The sequence below is a fragment of the Sinocyclocheilus anshuiensis genome, unplaced genomic scaffold (assembly GCF_001515605.1).
Source record: "Sinocyclocheilus anshuiensis isolate Anshui unplaced genomic scaffold, SAMN03320099.WGS_v1.1 scaffold569, whole genome shotgun sequence".
Taxonomy (NCBI): domain Eukaryota; kingdom Metazoa; phylum Chordata; class Actinopteri; order Cypriniformes; family Cyprinidae; genus Sinocyclocheilus; species Sinocyclocheilus anshuiensis.
The window spans coordinates 513,439-534,077 of NW_015536511.1; the positions used below are offsets into that span (position 1 = coordinate 513,439).

The following is a 20,639-nucleotide window of genomic DNA, read 5'->3' on the forward strand; positions in this document are numbered from 1 at the left end:
ATATATATTGTGTGTTTGAATGGTCCAGACGCTACAATGGACTAAGGTTAATTCAGGGCATCGTTATCTTTGATGTGCCAGAGTGGAACCCAAATGTTTCTAAATAATCTGCTACATCTGCTGAAATTTTTACAAGTACAGCAGGGTTGTGACTAGTGATGCACAAAAATAAATGTTTTACTGAAACACCAAAAGTTTCAGTAAGAGCCCAGACTTTGTTTTGTATTAAAGTAACAAAGCACAAAGCTTGTTGCAATTATTGGATGGAAGGCGCACAGCGAGCTGCAAGTTTAGACAAGTTTTGTTCACTGAAAACAAAATAATCTAAAAGATCTCGGTTCATAATAAAGATGAATTAAAATCAGAAATCAATATGCTTACCTGTTGCAGCTTATCGACGTTGTGTGCAGGACACAGACACTGACACACTAGAGATGTTCATATTAGGCTATTCCACAGTCCAAAGCTCTATCATTGGAGAAAATGTAACGGTTAACGTGTCACGTGTGCTTTGATAACCTGAACGGCACTGAATTTCTTTCAGAGTTGTGCAACAGTCAAATATGCAGCCGTCTTTAGAATTTTGTCTTTGATCTTCTGTTTTTGCGGTAGCTCTATAGCATCACTGTTGAAGAGTAGTCTAATTAGCTGGTGAAGTGGATTTAGGCTACTTATTGTAGTGAACTTTTTCAAACTGAATATTTACTTATTCAAATGAAATGTATCATGTGAATTGTAATGCCTGAAGCAGATGTCCTAGCAAACGTCAGTAGACCGGGAAGATTTTAAAATGATAAATTTGTTTTGTACGAACTTACCTTAATGCTGTGGAAAAGGTGCGTTCAAGCCATATTGTAATTACCGTAATTAGGAGATACCAACTTGAAAAAAGCATTCACGTCCTCATAGAACTCGGAATTACAACTTGTGAACTGGGAGTTTTCTGAGAGCTACGGCTTGTACCACGTGAACCAGAAAAAAATGGCGGCACTTCCAGTAGTAAAATGTAATTAATAATTATATTTATGTTTTAAAATTAATGTAATTGACTTTTTCCAATGAAGATGTCTTCATAAAAAAAGTAATGTGAACATAAATGAAAGACATGCAGCACAGAGTTAGATATCTATGCTATCCATGTAATAACAATCTAAAGAAATAATTATAAAGTGTAATAATAACGCATTTGCATAGCAACTGTTACTTGTATTGTGTTTTACAGCTGCCAGTAACATTCTTTCACGCGGGTTCATTTTGTTGACTGTCGCTATAGAAACGAATAATACCCAGTCTGAGGACGTGAACAGCAGTGTTGCACGTCACATGTTGTCATCTCGGAATTACGGTAATTATGACATGGCGTGAACGCAGCAAAATAGCCTACAAATTGAAGACAATGAGTGCAACGCTGAAAAGGGGCGGGGCTACATAAGGTCTATACCAGTGATGGGCAAACGTGGCCCTTCCAGGCCACTTTCCTGCAGAGATTTGATCCAATCCTGATAAAACTCACCTTCCTGTAGCTTTCTAGTAGTCTTGAAGACAATGATTAGCTGGTTCAGGTGTGTTTGATTAGAGTTGGAGCTAAACTCTGAAGGAAAGTGACCTGGAAGGGCCAAGTTTGCCCACCCCTGGTCTATACCATAGGAATTAAGTGCCATAAACTGAATTTCCTACCTGTTGCAAAATTACACGACTTTTCTTATAAAAGACTTATCTTGCATTTTTTAGCTCTAAAAATGATCAATTAAATGCAAATGTTAGAATGTATTGTATGCTATCAGTTTACTAAATGATAAGCTTTCCCACACATTTCTGACAAAAGTAGATGTTACACTGTTTACCTGCTTTGGACACACAGTCAAACATGCCATCAGAGAAGCAGTAATTAAACGTCACTGTTTTGCTTCAATATTTTGAAGAATGTTTTAATTGTTGTTATCCATGAAGGTCAGTGGGATCAAAGACAACATCTGACCCTATTTGTGTATAATTTTGTGTGTGTGTTCCACATTCGAATGTCCTACTTTACATGTAAGTTATGACAGAGTATTCATTTTTGGGTTAACTGTCCTTTTAAAGCAACATATCTCCAATTTTTTTGGAAGGATGTAAACAGGGCCGCATCCGTTATTGACTCCACTGAGGGAGGCACTTCCCCTCCAATATATTTTGATAACTTGTGTTTTTCAGTGGTTGATTATTAGAGTTGGTTTCCCCAATCCTGAACCTTCCGAAACTGACAATTGTGAATACATATTTTGGATCAGTTTGCATAAAACACAACTGTCAACTGTCAAAAAGTGCCGTAACAGGACAGGCCATTTGGGACAGGAAACAATTTTAACAGCGTGGAATTTAGCACTACCACCAAATGCCCAATCAGACAGAGAAAATATCTGGCACTGCCGCTCTACTGGACACGGGGGAAAAAACTGCTTTGTGATGGATTTAATGGCACATCACAGTCATGGAGAAAATCATCCTGCCTTCCCAATCAAATGAAAATGAATGCCTTGCGAGCTATAAAATCTGAATGATGTTCTTCTGTCCAAAATATTGTTTTAGACATGTTGTTGCAAGTGTATCGGCTACAGGTTACGGCAAAGCAATGTTCACAGTCTCTTTATACCACTGATCAGAGTACTGACGTACACTAGCATTCAAATATAGACTATTACTTTTCCAGGATAACTTTGGGTTAAGCAGATGTAATGAAGGAAAATCAATTTTCGTTGGAGAGCATTGACTGTTCTGGTAACACACACATGACAATAAACCAGTGTTGAGAGACTAGAGAATAACTCAATGTAGTGATGCAGTGTGATTAGCTCAGCTGTTTTTAACATACAATAACATTATATTAAAATATAATTTTCTAATTTGGATATTTTAAGAAGTATTTTCAATTTAATATTCAAATAAATAGTATTTTTTTTTATGTCAGGGAGACAAACTCTTGAAGATACAGGCTTAGAACTAGGCTATTGGCAAACGTTTAAGCTTTGTTCAGCTTATTTGGATATCACAGCTCTCTAATGATGCACTTAAGTACCATTCAATCATGAGATCTATGTGCTGGTTTGGAAAACAAGCATTGCTTCAGTGTAGAATAACTGAAGACGCAAGTTAAGGCGATCTTAAAAACCTGACCCTAAAATGCTATCTCTCAAGCCTAATTTATTTTAGTAAATCAGTTTATTTAGACATCTCATTTCATTGTACCGTTTAAAGAAAAGTATTTCCAAGAGTCATTATCCAGAAGTGTTCCCAGAAGTCCTTACGAGACATTCAAGAACGTTCAATACATATTTAGTTTAATACTGCTGTTATTTTCAGGTCAATATAAGGCATTACATTTATTTTTTATTTTTTTTATAAAATGCTGTAAAAGTTAAAAATAGCTCTGTTTTTAAACAGTTGCCGGGTTCCATCAAGCTGTTTTCAAGGTCAGGTGAACAAAGAACCAACATAGTTCCAAGACAATTAGTCAGCTAGCTATAATGGCAACTAATTGATTTCAAAAATATGTAGTTTAGCACATAAAGCTTGCAATTTAGCAAAATACAGTTCAGTTTCAGAGATGCACGACTGCAATACATATATTTCAAAATAAACACTTTTTTTTTCTTTGCAGATTTTGTGAGGTTTAATGTTCATCTGCATGAGTTTTGTTTCACACATATGGTACATAAAGTTAATTTTTACACCAAACATAATCCCCATGTAAAAAAAAAGACAAAAAAATAGATTAACTAGCAGTGACACATACAATGATTGAGTTAATGTGTTCACGATGACTCGGGCAATAATTTTCCTTTACAAAGATGAAGATATAATGTATACATCGTATGTGTTAGAAAATATTAACAAAAACCTACAGCTCACATGTAAAAAACAAACTAGGCAGGACTGCAAACATAAAAATTAATTTAAATAATATCACAATTTCAGAAAAAAAAAAAAATACAATTTCAAATTATCCGAGGCAGTAGGACAACAAAGAAAAATCAACTAGTGGCAAATTATGCATTTTTCAGTGTTGAAAAAAACATTTATAATAATACAGGTGGCAGCAATAATCCAAAATATGTGACATGGGGACAGGTATTTATTTCCAGCAATGTGACCCAGGAACCACAGATGATTCTAATGCTACACTAGTACACACATAAAAATCAATGCCAGTCATAAAGGTGTGCACAGTAGGTAGCTTCACATATTGTAACCTATCCCATAAACCACTGCAAAAAATACATTTTTAAAACCAATCCAGAACAACTCTAAGGGTTTCTCTTTTATCACTTGTAACTTTCACATTGAGCACAAACATTGAGCACATTTTTTTTTTTTCTTTTTCTTTTCCAGCATGTACGTTTGACATGGATTAACAACATGAGCGTCATTCTTGTCAGATGATCTCATTCTTTGAAGAGGTCTGGTTGAGGTTGTAAAGAGGGCAGCAGTGATTTGTATATGCTCTTTGTAAGGGTTTAGGACTGAATATGACGCTGAATATGTTCTAGAGGGTAAGAGAATATTGAGGATCGTTCTCTAAAAAAATACATCAACATATGCTTTTCTTTCAAAAATAGCTTAATGAGGAAGAAAGTTGTGGATTGTCCCTGAAAAGGTTTTGTGTAGGTCAACCAGTGAAACAAAATGGGACATTAATAGTAGGTTTAACAAAAAGAGATAATGAAAATAAAACTGTATGGAAACACATGCATTTTCAAGGACAACCTACACTTAAGAATACAGCAGCAATGGAAATAAAACACGTTATCTTTTTAGAGATTTTAAAGAAATAAATTGATACATGAGAGTTACGATTATCTGGGTCGCTTGAAACGTGGATGAGTTTCCTGATGAAAAGTATGTTTATCTCTCTAAATCTTTGATAATACCAAATGTAAACATTTGTGTGGAAGCAAATATGGAATGCTCTATTTCTTTGGTAACTACAAGCAAAACTAGATGAAAGTGTTTATGCCATCAAAAATGAAGGGTTTCACTTGTGACATTGTATTGGATAATACCTTATGAGAGGAAGTGAAATAGAGCCCTTTATTTTTATTTATGACATTTTTTTTTTCATGTAGAGCAGAGGGAACATTCACATTTTAGATTATAATGACTACATATTTTATTGATATTTGGTGCTATTTGGATATCTTTGAGAAAAACGGGCACTGCCAATTTACCCATATAATGCTGTTTCAGCAGAATCACTGTAGGGATGTTGTGCCATGTCGTAATTTTGACAAAATGTCAATAGATAAATAAAATGTTACATTTTAACAGTCACTCAACTCAAGCATGTACAACAAGAAGCAAGCAAATATAATCTGAAGAATAAAAGAGCAACACACAAATGTGTAACAATCGATAAAACAAAACTCACTGAAAGAGAAAAAAAAAGAAAGCAAAAAGGTGACACAATGACAAAGAAACAGTTCTGTCATTATCTACTCGACCTCATGCAATTGCAAATCTGAATGAGGTTATTTTTTAACAGGAACACAAAAAGAAAATTCTTAAATATCATTCAAGCTGTTCTTTTCCATACACCCCAAAATCGGTTTTCACAGCAATGTTACAGAAGAACCATTTTTGGTTCACAAATAACTTTTCAGTGAACATTTCTTAAAAGAACCACTTTTACTTAGTTTGAAGAACATTTAAAAAATCGAAAGATTTTTATTTTTTTTTTTCACTAAAAAAAGCTTTTGTGAGATGGAAGGGTTCCATAGATGTTAAATATTCATCATGTAACAACTGATGCCAATAAAGAAACTTTATTTTTTAAAGTGTCCTTTTTGGAACCTGACAGACATAATTACCCTGAACCATTTCTCAGAAAAGAGCTGCGTCTTCAATTCTCTAGAAAAAAAAAATATATATATATCAGCATACGTTTTGAAATCACATGAGAGTGCATAAATAACGACCGAATGTTCCATTTTGCGTGACAATTTCTTGAAACACTGTCAATGGTCAGACACTTGGCAGAATTAAAATAAAGGACGGGAAGATCTAAGAGAGGTTTAGGCAGAGCGAAGGCTGATACCCTGTGTTCAGGAGAAGTGAGGTGTGCTGTTGTGAGGGGAGGGAGGGTGTAGAGTTGTGGTGCGGTGTTTCTATATTTACAGCACAAGACTAGGGGTCCTAACCACAGCCTCATAGTGAAACATGCAGTGCACAACACACACGGTTTCAGGTCCACAAACTACTGACACTTTTATTCATTGTTCCGAGAGACCGCCCGCATCCTGATTTGGCCAGCGCAGCACAACAATAATGAGGAAGGAAGTGTTGTTCTCTCCAGGTGTGACACATAATGGCTATCCAGTATGGGGCGATGGGGCGTCTTCCCGCTCAGACGGCCATGGGTCTAGACGGACTGCTCTTTGGGGAAGGTAAACGGGGGTCGGGGGGCGGGAGGGGCCGCGTTGGGCTGGAAGGTGTACATGGTTGTATTAGTAGGGTGCTGGGGCAGGAAGGTAACAGGGGGGTAGGCAAAAGGAGGTGGAGGTTCAATAAATTGTTCCTGGTTGCCCGGATGATGGCAGCTCACATAGTCAGCTGGGTTCGGTAGCTCTTCATTCCCAGAGTTCTGTGGAAACAAGAAAATTAGAGCAACCAGTGGAAGACACAATGATAAATGACACTGTAAAGGCCTTTCACATGATTCTTACACAACACACCGAACTCAAGTTGTATGACACAAATCAGATCACGGCATTCAGAGAATAATCATAGTATTTAAAAAGAAAAACATATTCTATGCAAATGAATAAACAGTAAGATTATCTGCAACATATTTTTTTTTCTTGTGGAAATCAAAGAGGCGTATGACACTGATGTGGTTAATGTGAAATGAATTACCTTAAAGAGCAATTAAACAATAAACAACAAGTTCTGTGCAAAACAAATTCATATATATTTTTAAAAACCATTCATGATATATTTGTAATGATTTTGATTTTTTAAGCAACAAAGTGCATAAAGATTTGAATTAACTTAAAGGGATAGTTCACCCAATAATAAAACTTTTATCAGCAATTACTCACTCTCATGCTGTTCCACACCCATAAGCAGTGCAGACGTAATGCATTATAATATTGCGTTACTCCCTAAAAAAAGTAACTAATTATGTTACATAGTTACTTTTTATGGACAGTAATGTGTTACGTTACTTTTTCATAACATTTACATCTGGGCAGGGCTTGCTTGTTTGTTTTTTTATATAAAAAATTATATTCTTTGGCAAATGTACTAGCTCTTTCACACCAAAAGCTTCAGGCTGAAGGAAACGTAGATTCACGTCTGTACAGTAGAACGCAGAAGAAGAAAGTTCAACATTCTTCAGTAATAAAAAAAAAAAGAATAACAAATGCTAGTTTATTTTTGCTTATTAGTACGGTTGAATTGGATCATTGAAGTTCAGCAGCAAAGACACTAGTTAATAAAATGGGACTAAATACATAAAGGATATTTGTATTATTTAACATAGTTAATTATTGCAGGTTTGCGTCATATTCTAAGTTGCATTTCATATGCATGTGTTTGTATTTGTATATATATATATATATATATATATATATATATATATATTCTGATATATATATATATATATATATATATATATATTCTGAGAGGTTTTATTGAAGGTCCAAATTTAATGCTTTAAAAAGTTCAAAAAGACATTGTCAGAGTAATTCAAATGAATTGAGCGGTTTAATTCAAGTATTCTAAAGAGACACTATTGCTTTATATATTGAACAGATTTAATTTAGGCTTTTATTCATATAAAAACATTGATCAACGCACATTTTATAGAGCACATCAAATATACATAAACATTATTTTGTCAAGCAAGTGCGGTTGAGCTTTGTTTACCATATTTGATGTGCTCTATATGTTACTTTTACAATTACTTTGTGAATGACTTAAAACATTTTTGAAATGGAACAAGCGTTCAGTGCTGGAACAGAGATCTCTCAGGTTTTATTAAAACATATCTTCACTTGTGTTTCAAAGATGAATGGAAGCCTTATGGTGTTGGAAAGACATGAAAGTGTGTAGCTGATGCATGTCATTAGATTTGTTATATGATTCTTCCATGTCTTGTGACTGTGTACTGTACTGAGTCCAAGAAAAAATACACACCAACATATACAACTATCTGAATATACCTGTAGGATGTACATCAAAAGCTGAAATATTAGCTATATTTCCCACCACTATACTGCTTAATAGGTTTTACTGTATACAGTATGAAGTTTATTAGCTCGCAGTTCCCGTGTCTGATGCCACTAATACTAAAGTAGTGGAAGTTCAGTAAGTTCAGTGTAGTGGAAACACACAATAGTCTGACACAAACAGTTTGTTCATATGTACAGTTAAACTGGAAATAAAACACATCTTCTTAGCTTGACGATCAGTGAGGCAGGTAGTCCATTCTAATACAACCATATTAGCATACTGACCATGGCAATTCTAAACTTAGCTTCATGCAATAAGTACTTTGATAATTGTTTGTTAAAGTTAGGTGTTACAGAGATGACAAGAATTAAAAAAAAGGATTGGAATACAACATAATGCAAAGTGAAATGAAGAATGCAGTAAGGAGAAAGAGATTAAGACAGAGAGAAACAGAATGAGAGGCCATATTTACACGTGGTATTGCGAAAAGTGAAATCAAAATTGACTGTATTAGCATGGTGAGTGACTGGATCACAAAATGTTTTGGACCCCGTTTATACCTGAATTTAGTAAAAACCAATTGTGATTTGACAAATGTTAACACCAGGTGCAAATTGGGTCAGAGAGAAAGAGTACAATAAAAGTGGAATGGAAAGGTCCCCAAGCATCTTTACATCTACGACAATGATGATTCCCACTCTGTAAGCAGTATAGTAATGGAAGGAGCAACAATTTCAAAATAAACACTGAGCAATGTACCTCAGGGCTCACCCCTGGGCCATCTTCTTTTCTCAGAGCTGACAGTGAAAGACGCAAGCTGGACACACAAGGTTCAGATGACAGGTGGAACCAAAATTCAGAGCGGAAATGGACATATGGATGTGTGAAGGAATCTGCTCACACATTCATCAGATGCCACACACATCTTTGTCTACACATAAAGACATCTATCAGATGAAACAGGATTGTGTCATAGTTATTTTATGTTGCAAGAATATGTACGATTGAGTAACATGGAAAGCATATGATCTCTGCACAAAGAGCTTGGGAACTACATAAAGAATAATCAAAGTAACTGACCCTTTAAATCACTAAGATGATATTTACTCAAGATGCTCTTGATTAAATAAAACAACTAAATATGGCTTAGTTTTCTGAAGAACAGAAACCCATCAGCTACTTCAGTTAGATGCACAAGGACTTCAAGTAATCTGCAGCATAAAGTTACAGACAGTTAAAAATCGTTATGTTTTCTCATCAGTGACAGATATATTCACTGGCTTCAGTTCTGCAAAGAACAAAAAGCTACTTGGCCTCAGACTCCCCTATTATCATTTGTTTGATAATGCATAAGATGCACCCAGAAGGCGAGAGCTGAGTTTAAAAGAAAATTAAAAGTGTTATTGTTTGCAGACTCTCATGTCGTTCCAGTGTTCCAAGGCCTTATGGCTTTTTTTGCTTCTATGGAACATAAAATATATTTAATGCTGGGGACAAGGAAGAGCTGTGATCACCATTTACTTTCATTTTAAGGAAAAGAGCAGCTTGGACATTGTGTGTTTTTTATTCCATGCACAAAAATATTGTTTCCCTTTCAGTCGGTCACTCCCGACGTCACGTCGGCTGACCGACGAAATTGGGATCTCGCTTAGAGAGACCAATCCACTTCGAGTGTAAACTAAACGAGCCAATGCACGTTTAGTTTAAACAGGGGGGTAGGCAAAAGGAGGTGGAGGTTCAATAAATTGTTCCTGGTTGCCCGGATGATGGCAGCTCACATAGTCAGCTATGAGTGACGTGGCAACGCGGCACCTTCCGGGTCCAAGTGACACCGGCCTGCGGCATATTAACCCTGTAGCTATTAGACAATACTATTTGATTATGAACAGCTGTCTTGCTCGATAAATCTGTAGGTAAAACAAAACAAAACATGACTGGAGGAGAAAAAAAAAGGAGAGGCTGGTTTAAATATATGCAATGAACATCAACACTTTTTTTAACTTGTAGTATTTTTTTTGTGTCTTCTTTTAACTGGTTATCAAGGAAACATACTTAGAAAGTATAATTAGTGCTAAATGTTTAAACAACAGTTTGTTCTTTTTGATGGTTTAGAAAGAGGTTTGCCTACTGATTGTAACAGAAGTTTTAATGTATATCATGCAAGGCACAGATGACCCCTGAACTATTTATTAAAACAACAATTAATAATCAAAGTAGTACAAACTAAGTTAGAAGTGTAACTCATTAATTAGCAATAATTTAGGGAAAACATTATTTTTTTTTTATTAATATACAATGTAATTGGAATTCATTTAGGGGGAACTGATTATATAGCCCCTCTGGTTACAATGAATAAATAAAATAAATCAATAAAACAGAAAATACACAAATAAATAAAAAAGGGGGCTGAGGAATAAAAATTATGTTTATACCCATGTACAGTGCAGAGCTAAGAACTAAGGGGTTCATTTGCTGCCTCTGGGAAATTAAACAGAGAAAAATGTTGAAGCTTTAATGTTAGCTGAACCAATAAGCTACCAAACACTGCGTAACTAAACCTCGATTTGAAGTCTTTGTTTGAACTCTGGTATTAGAGGACTGCCATACATATGCACAAACACAAAAACAGCTGCTTCCTTTGGAGGAAAAAAAAACAGTGTTTTCTTAACAAGCGCAAGTAATAAAATGTCTACACACGGAGGAGGTGAACCATTTTGACAGCACCTTCCTCACAGACAGTGTGAGATTCAGAGAGACACTTCACTCCTGCATAAATGCAGCACTAATCTAAATGAAAATCACTGGCCGAATAAGAAGTCCATTTCTTTCTTTCTTTTTTCCAATACCTTCAGCAGTGAGGTAGGCGAGTAGGGTTCTCTCTGATAGTCCACCTTGGGGAATTTGACCTAAATAGGCTTCTTTTATCTCCTTTGACAATGTAATGATTCCCTCATCACAGCATTGCCGCATACCAGAACTTTGGAATTTGCCAAAGCAATTATTTCACTATCTTTAGACAAGGACATTGACCTTCTGGCCTCTCTAGTGGCTCTACATAAAGCCAGTTACAATGCTGATTGAAAATGCTTTCTAATAATATGTACTGATTGAAATGAACCTTTTTTTTTTTACCCTATTTAAAAACGGCGGAATCCAGAGTTTATCTGTCAGTCGTTCTGAGTGCTCCTTTGACAATGTAAAACATGCCTCTATTTTTCCTTTGACTGGTCTGAAAAGAGGACTATGTTCTGACTATGCACGGTTGTATTGAATCCACTAAGACACTGTACAGCCAATTAGAAAACATGTTCAAGCCATAGCTTAATGTTGTATATCCTTTGGCTTACTCCGTGAAGATATATCAGGAAAAGCCCTTTATGAAAACCAGGAGATTATATAGGGTTTTCTCAAAGACTTAAGGCCATGGAAAGTGACTAAATGTGGACTGGGTTTAGCTCTCTGTGATGTTTTGAGAATGTTAGCAGAGGAAGCTGTGCACGTGTCTCTCCTCACATTTAGGAGGCATTTACACAACACCATTTTTTAACTAAAAAGAGAAAAAAAATACGTATTTATGCTGTTTATTTATGCAAAAAATGGCATGCGTAACTACTGGTCTGGCAAGCATGATAGAGTATTTTTCTTTTTTTTGAACAGGGAAAAAAAAAGTCGTGAACAGGGATCATTTTGACAACACTGTTGTCTGTACTTCTAAAATGTTTCAAAAATGCATAGGAAAAACGTACCATGCATTCTTAACATGCATCACTTCATCGCCACTTGCTCTTCTTCTGCCTCCCAACTATTAGAATTGTTAACATTAAAAGGGTTGACTGATTTTAAATATCAAAAAAGGTATGTTTTGCCAATGAGAGATCTAGTTAACATAAGAGTAGCAACATTATTTCATAAAAAAATAATAAGAAGAAAATACAAAAGCAAAGTATGAATAAATAAAATTATGTAAAAAAAAAAAAAAACACACGAATGATGCACTCTACAAATGTACTTTGCCTTTATTCTATGAAAATGACAATGAAAAATAAGCTTTATTTTCTTTTGGAAAAATATAATTTATTTTTATTTTCTTTTAATTTTAATGTGAAATATGACCCAGGCATTTCTTGCCAAATAACAGTATCAAGAATAAGTAAATCTAATAAATGAAAAAATATATACGTATATAAATAAAATAAAAAAAAAATCCTTAATCCTAAATATGAGCAAAAATAATACTGCCTTAACAATAACCACCAAAGGCAAGAGATATTTCTGGATATCTGCAAAATGAATCCTCAAATCTGTTTTTAAAAAGCGAACATGTTGAAAATATGTTGAAATATGTTGATAGATGATTCCGCTGCTCTCAAATCTCTTGTGACTTATTGGGAAATCTTCTGAGAAAAATTGTTTTGGTATATGATAATAGAGGAGCTAAAGTAAAATTAAATCCACATGGATCGTCATAGCTCTTTACCAAGAAAACATGAGTTTCTTATTAACTGAGGTATGTGTGCATTACAAGCATTTCAGATCTTGTAGAAATTCCACTGCATAGTATGACACACACAGTTCCAAAGCCATGAATTACATAACAGGAATGTGTGGATCATCATCTCCGCAAATTCCAAAAGAAACTTCATCACTTTTCACAGTGCAGTTTTACAGTATGCACCCACAATCTCACTGAATCACAGTATAACACCTAAGCAATTAACTCAGTGTTATCATTAGCCATCTCTCATCTCAGAACATCTGTTCTTCGGCTCAATAGCAAGGACACATCCCCACCCTGGATTACCCACTGGACCCTCGCTACATATTCACCCATATTCACGCCTCTCTCCGCTGGCAGGTTAATTACTGGTTACCTCACTCACAGAGCCGCCCACTCTGCCTGGAAAGGTCACTGCGGTGCATGTTTAAACAGGCAAAACCAACACTCAGACAAGTACACTCTCACAAGGAAGAGAAAATAAAGTTTACAGACAATAGATGACAATATGCTGGAATATGCTGAAGTAAATTAAAATTAATTTTGAGAATGAAATTATACTATAGGGCAAAAGACCAAGAAGTTAAGGAAGAATAATGACTATAAACATATAAAGATGAGAAGGAACTAATTTATCATCATAATACATATTAAGTCAATTAAATTATAGGGAAGTATACAACTCACTCCGTGCTATTTTTTATTTTATTTTTATGCATTTTGATCATGTTCAATAATGCTCTATGATAAATTGTATTTTATCTGTGATCACGATTTCTGCTTCGCTCAGTGTGTTAAGCATAATTATCTGCATTTTTTGCTCGCTGGTTATTTATCCTGAAAATGTTTCATTCTAATTTGGCATTTGCTTTATCCTGTGTTGGTAACAAGCCTCCACAAGCTTACGGTTGCCAGATGCCAACAGTTTAAATCCCCCAATCAGAGCCTTTTTCTTAAATCAATACATTTTCTCTGCAGTGGTTTATTTAATCCACTCAGTACATTACGGAAAAATCACTGATGAGTTGAAAACAATGGCAAACTTGTAAGTTGGAGTTTAGCGAACTCTACTGAGCCAGTCTATTTTCTTTCACGTTTTGCGCTGTTTGCAGCGACTAAATCTGCAATGTTCTTGATTTGTGCTTATGTGAAAGTGGAATAATTATGATGAAATGTAAATAAATAAATAAAGAATCACAATCATGATGATTAATAATCATGATTATATTTTGAAGTGGCATGTACTGTAATAAATGATGGGAAATATCGTTAATGGTGGGGAAAGAGTTATCAGTCACATTAGATGAAATGCACGGGGAATTGAAATGTAATTGCAGATCATATTAATGAAACAAAATGAAAATAATGTCAAATTAAAAGCTTTAAAGCACATTTGAAATAATCTTATGTTTTAGTAGTCTTTTGTCATGCTTTAAAAAAGTTCACTCATTCTGATGTGTTGACTAACATACTAAAGACTTACAAAATAAATACTGTAAAGTACTTGTTTATAATTTTAACTGTAGTGTGTTATTCAGATCACATTAGAGTTAATACATGTTAAATGTACCAAATTGCAACAAAATACAAATCAAATAGATAAAAGATTTAAAATATATTTAGATAAGAAAAAAATAATATTTTTTAGTTCACCATAAACGCCGGTCAGTATATTCTGCAGTATACTTAACTCAGTTAAACTAAGTTAATAACTAATTGGATTTAATATAAATAAAAAATATACTACATTTTCATTGAATTGTGAATGACAAGCATTCAGTTTGCACTTAAGTGTATTATTTTAAAATATTTTATTTCCATCTTTTTAAGGTATGCAAGGTACGTTGAAATGTACAGCACACGTTCTCTTCAGCATAATTTTTTACAAGCATCTTTCTGATAAGATCATAAAATCTGTTAGGACTTGTATTTAATTTTAATGTGTCTATAATATCTATTACAAACAAATCACATATTTTTTTTATTTTTTTTTACTTTGTTTCTCATGCTTTTCTTCGTTTTAGTCTTCAGTGAAAACTTTCACACTCACACAAAGGAAAGACTAACAAGATGACTGATGTAAGATTCACAAAGAAAAAAAGCAATGGGTCGCGCGTAAGTGAGTAAGCTTATGTGTGATGTCAGCACAATAAGACTTAAAGCTCAATGCACAACACTCAGAAGCCGCTGCATGATCTCCTGCAAGAAAGTCTACCGTCTGAGACTTTAAATCCTCCAAATCATCACAGCTCAGACGGGATGAGAGATAAAAACATGTTTGGTCTCTAATGACAGATATTGGAATGTCAGTCATTAATCATTATGGTAATGTGGGTCAAATGGCTAAAGCCACTTTTGAGGAATAAGCTGAAGAGGTAATTATCATTTTTAAAGGCCACATTTGGGCTTGAATGACATTACAAATGATATTGAATCTCATTAATGTTAATAAGTACTAATGGAAAATAAAAACACTTGGAAATTGCAATTCAAAGCAAATGTAATTGCATCGTTTAAGCAATTAGAGAAAATGCACCTCAGTCCAGACAAAGTAAAAGAGAAACTCCATGACTTCCTAATGTATTCTAAGAATCAAATTTATATTAAAAGCACTTTCACTATGAACAATGCTGATGGTATTGTTTCTAGCGCACGCGGTCTCTGTTGTTTCAGCACTCAATTCACTAAAGGAATTATGCAAATCCAGTGCAAACGTGCCCCAAAAATAAGTGCTAAAAGCAATTTGCACGTCACAGTTCGGAGAGCAAGATTTTAGAGAATACAGCAGACTACTGTGATCTGACATACTATGATGCTGTTCTCCATCATTCAATCATCATTTGATAAATTACTACCTCCATTATTAATATACAAAGTACACAAACATTTCGTCTTCTAAACAAAATGTCATTTAGCACCCACTTTCCCTAACACAGGTACAAACAGCTTTGTGAGTTTCGTGATTCGGTGCATTGCATAATAAGCCTAATTTCATAGAAAGAAAGCATGTTTCTGCTGAATAAAGGACAACATTGAATTGTCAATTTGACGTATTATTCAGTGTTGTTTGAGAATATTTAGCGCCACAAATTTCCTGTAAAAAATCACTAAAATTATTCAAAACAAATTTTGTAAAGTAAATTTATATATTCTCCATTTTTTTTGCTTTATTATTAATATTTCATGAAAATAAATGAATTAAAATATTACAGAGCTTTGACTCTGCAAAAAACTATTTTATTCTCAAGGAAAAGTTTTTTTTTAGTCCTTGAACAGAAATAAATTATTATTTTCACCATGCAGTCTGCGCTTAGCATCAGTCCTCATGCTGTGTGAACCTGACATTTGTTTATAGTGCAATATTAAACTTTGACTTTAATGCTTGGTTTAAAATACCGTTTTCATAACACTGATGAATACTTTAAATGCTAGAGAAATTCGAATAATTTTGATCTGAGATGCTTTTAAGCTTTTAGAAAAACATACTTTGGCAGGATTATAATTTATTGATGGTATTTGATAAACTGCATATCATACAATTATGTACCGTATAAATGTATAGATAACACTATTATTTATACTTTTTGTTTTGATGATCCACAGTGTGTCACTTATCTCTATGTGGAAACACTTTGTAGCAGCTAACAATGATTTAGCAATTCCATTTGTTGATTTTGCTCCCTTGTGCTCAAACTTTACATTCTCGTCTAAGAACGGCTGTCAAATCTTTTGTTGAGTTATTTTGTTCTTGTTTTACGATGTTTCTGCTCAGCAGTGTTTGCAGCGGTGGCCCTCCGAGAACTCCACGCTGTGATATTAATTGCTTGTTTTAACAGTGAGGCTGACTCATTCAGACTTTACCCCTGAGAACTGCATTTTTTTTCCCCTTCTTTCTTCTTCCTCTCGGCTGCTATTATCTAAAAGAAGAAGAGATGAGTTTCTGAACCGATGGGAAATCTCTTGCACACTGGGACAGTAACAGGCAAAAGTCGGACCCTCTTGTGTGTTTATCTTATACAGTGGAGATAACATTAAAAGAACTGTCTGAAACCTACTGAGTGAGCAAAATGGCAAACTGTTAAAGAATAAAACTGCATACACCACTATTCTAATATCTGGCATCAGTGAGCTATTTGATGTTTTTAAAGGAATCTTCTGCTTGATCGAAAATATAGTAAAAAATGGCAATACTGTGAAATATTATTAAAGTTCTATTTAATATATTTTAAAATACTAACTTTTTTCAGGATATATATATATAGTCACTTTTGATAATTTCAATGCATACTTGTTGAAAACTTATTCTTTTCAAAGAGGTTTCCAAATTTCCAAATAGGCTGATAAATCAGATTTTCCCATCCCACACTCATACCATTGGTTAAGGCAGTGTTGCTGTGTTGAGATGTTCAAACAAATAACGTGAGATTTTTAAAATGTCAAAGAGCCACATAACTGTCAAACAATGATAGAATTATTTTTTAACACAGCAAATTACACGCATCTTCGTTAGGCATACTACCCCATCAAACTGACATTAGCGACATGTTATCGTGTCACTATCATGGCAGCTCATTTATTATGATTAAAAGCTTTGGTATTTAGTCACTTCTAACATATGGCCACCACAAATGCAATTAACCAAATGTCCACTCATATATCTCTTCCAAAACCCCATTAAACATAGTTTTCCTCACTTAATCAAGTTCTTGAATAATATATAAACCATTTGCAGCAACGTAATCAATCTCAGCTGTAAAACCACACTGTCCAGACCACACATGCCTGATTCGAGCCCTGATGCATGACAATGAGGACTACACTATAAACATATACTTGTTGTTTCGGACACTGAAATTCATGAATACTATATTTTTCTTTAATAATAATAATAATAATAATAATATTAACAAAATATTAATGTTGGTTTATTCTAAATTGACCAGAATAAACCAGTAATGAATATTTTAAAAAAAACAAACAAATAATAATAATGCAAAATCTTGAATACATAGTTTGTACTCAATGTTGTTGCATTAGATAAAAGACAAAAAAAATCAATGAGTGTTTGAATAGTAACTCTTACATATTTAGCTTGTGTGCTGATAGTGAAACCAGCAGAAAATGATTTGTATGCACTGAATTGTATGATTCATATTTTTAAAGCTTTAATAATGTATTTATATTGACTCTGTAAGTGACAGATAATTTCATTGTTCCTGTGTTGGTATCACCACCTTGACTTTATGACTGCCTTCTGTCTCTGCAGCTGTTAAATCATGTAGCTCAGGCAATATGACGAGGCTCCTCCAGTGAAGTGACGTGGAAGAGCAGAGATGAGATGAATGGACAGACATTATGAAGCATGATAATGATAACACAGAAAACAAGACATGGTGATGTTTTCATATGAAGACAGATGGCCTGGCGTGTAACCGATAAATCAATCAAGCTAGAACAAACAAACATGAGCCTTCTCTCAAAAGCGCCAAGGACTCAAATACAGCTTCTCAAGGTTGAACAAATGACAATCAATGTTGTGAATCTGTGAGCTGACATACAGCAGCCCCATATGTGAATGCATTTGAACAATGTAGAAATGCCATTGCAGTACACTTCAAAATATCAAATCAAGCCTATTTTTTAATGTTTTGCTTGAGTTTATACTGTCTTGGATTAAAGTCAATTACACTTTGTTTTGATATATACTTATTAAAAAAAAAAAAACACTAACAATGACATTCAAAAGTCTTAAAGGAATAGTTCATGGTGAGTACATTTACAACTATTCCTTTAAATGCATGTCAAATGTCCACATACTCTTTGGGTCCACTGTACAAACATACACAACAAATGTAGAAGAAGACAAGTAGTCTTAGACATGAGCAGGAAAAGACAGAAAGGTAGAAGATGCATGTCATACATCAAGAACACATTGAAAAACAATGATAAAAGAGCACCACAGTCTAAAACAATCAGCCATTCACACAGCATAAAATCTGATATAAAAGAAGACAAGCATAATATGAAAACAAAAAAATAAACGGACACACTAAATGACAAACTTCAATGCAATCTGGGACCCTAAAACATTAGGATAAGATGATATGGCAATGTTTTGAAATTATTTAGCCCATGAAATGTTTATGAGACAAGTTGAATCTCATAAAAAGGTCATTATCTGCTTTGTTCTGGCCACAAATCGTTGAATTGTAATAAAAGAATTCACAATTTTCGAATAATGCGGCGGATTTCACCCGGAGGCCGCATTAATGTGGAGGCTCTACAGCCATTATCCAATCACTGCTGAGGAGCTAATGAACACTGGTGGAATTCTATAATCTCTCAGTGGTGGCACTTTATATTCAAACTAGGAGCATAAACTGTCATCTTCCTTTATCATTACTTTCCCTTCATTTTCTGGCGCAGCAGGATTTTCGCTTCTGCTTTGACAGTTCCTATCCTCTTTATATCCCATAGTTCATGATAACATCTAGCAGATAATTGTTTTATTCAGATTCAAATGACAAACTCCCTATCGGAGCGATGCTGCGACGGAAGAAGGGGCTTGTAATCTTAGGTAATCCACTAGGTTTGTAAGACAGTGTCGTTGTACGCTAACAGATGCTGTAGATATTGGTTGTGGTGTCTGGGTGATAGCAATGCGAAGGGACGTTGAGTGAGGTATCTCCTGCAGGCGGTGCTCTTTGTGAATGGGAGATGAGATGAGCTCTGCGGTATTTGTGTGCTGTGCCTTTGGTGCAGTGCTGAGAGCTGGCGAGTTTGACTCTCTGGCCCTTTCTGCTTAAGATGACAAAGTGAACAGAGAGCCGGATTGACGCTACACCTACCCCTGATTTTCCGTCCCTGGAGTTCGAGATGCTTTAGGAAGACACGGGCTGCATCCCAATTTGCCTAGCTGCTATCCGTACTGTAGAGTTTGCGAGATGATGATTAGGGAGTCCCCAAAAATCGGAGGGAATTCTGAATGTCCTTTTTGCTTCTGTAAAGGGCAATGCTACTTGAAAGGTTACCCCAAACAAATGTGAGCAACTTAATTTCTTCATGATTGTCCCTGCCACGAGGCTGTTAGAGTAGTGGACATGTAATTGTCAACTGGAAGATGTCATTTTGTCATTTATGAACACATGGATCTGGTTTGCACATCCTAAACAATGATTTTAAAAAGGAGGGTCATACGGTATGTTTGAGATTTGGTTCTGTGTAATCAAGGTAACATTTTGGTTAATAATAAAGTGGCAGTAATGTCCTTGTGTAGGGTGTTTCGAAAAGCTTTTGAAGAAAAGTAGTGATGCTCACTGTTGAATGGAATTCATAGTATGTTAAAATAGTTTTAAAAATGTGTGCACCTGTGCATGTTCTTTGGGCTAATGTTACCCACAACCCATTGTACTGTAGAAGAGGTTGATTTTGCTCATGGCATGAGGTGATTGTTCAAATTGCAATTGTCCACTTTGAAATTGTTCAATTGTATTAAACAAACAAATAAATAAATAAATATTGTGTTACATACAAACAAACAAACAAATAAACAAATAAATAAATAAATAGATGTTTATGGATTTTTTTTTTTTTTTGATGGTTGGTGCCGATATATATGATACTCTGCTATCACACTGTTACATTTAAAGATATGCATGCATAAAATACATACGAAATGCTGGAAATTAACTGGAAATTGAGTACAAATAAATAAACAAACAAACAAAGACATTTATACTTTAAACAGCAACTTATTTCTTGATTCCGTAATCCTTTTATAGTATTTATCATGAATTAAGATAAAGAAATAGTTTAAAAATTAATTAAAAGGAAATAAAACCTTTAACCAACAGTGCACTCAGTAATCTGGTACGTCTACTTGCACTGGGAAATATATATATATATATATATATATATATATATATATATATATATA

General features: G+C 34.5%; 1 protein-coding gene across 2 annotated transcripts in view; it reads right to left on the reverse strand.

Moving 5' to 3' along the window:
* Positions 1-5,921: 5,921 nt before the first annotated feature.
* Positions 5,922-20,639, reverse strand: part of nectin1b (nectin cell adhesion molecule 1b) — a 228,968-nt gene continuing 214,250 nt past the window's right edge. The window contains exon 10 of one of the 2 annotated variants that reach the window (XM_016490688.1): positions 5,922-6,616. In XM_016490688.1, coding sequence (XP_016346174.1) covers positions 6,395-6,616 — 222 coding nt within the window. In that variant the 3' untranslated portion in view covers positions 5,922-6,394. The remainder of the gene's footprint in view (positions 6,617-20,639) is intronic. The other variant, XM_016490695.1, reaches the window with a different exon arrangement.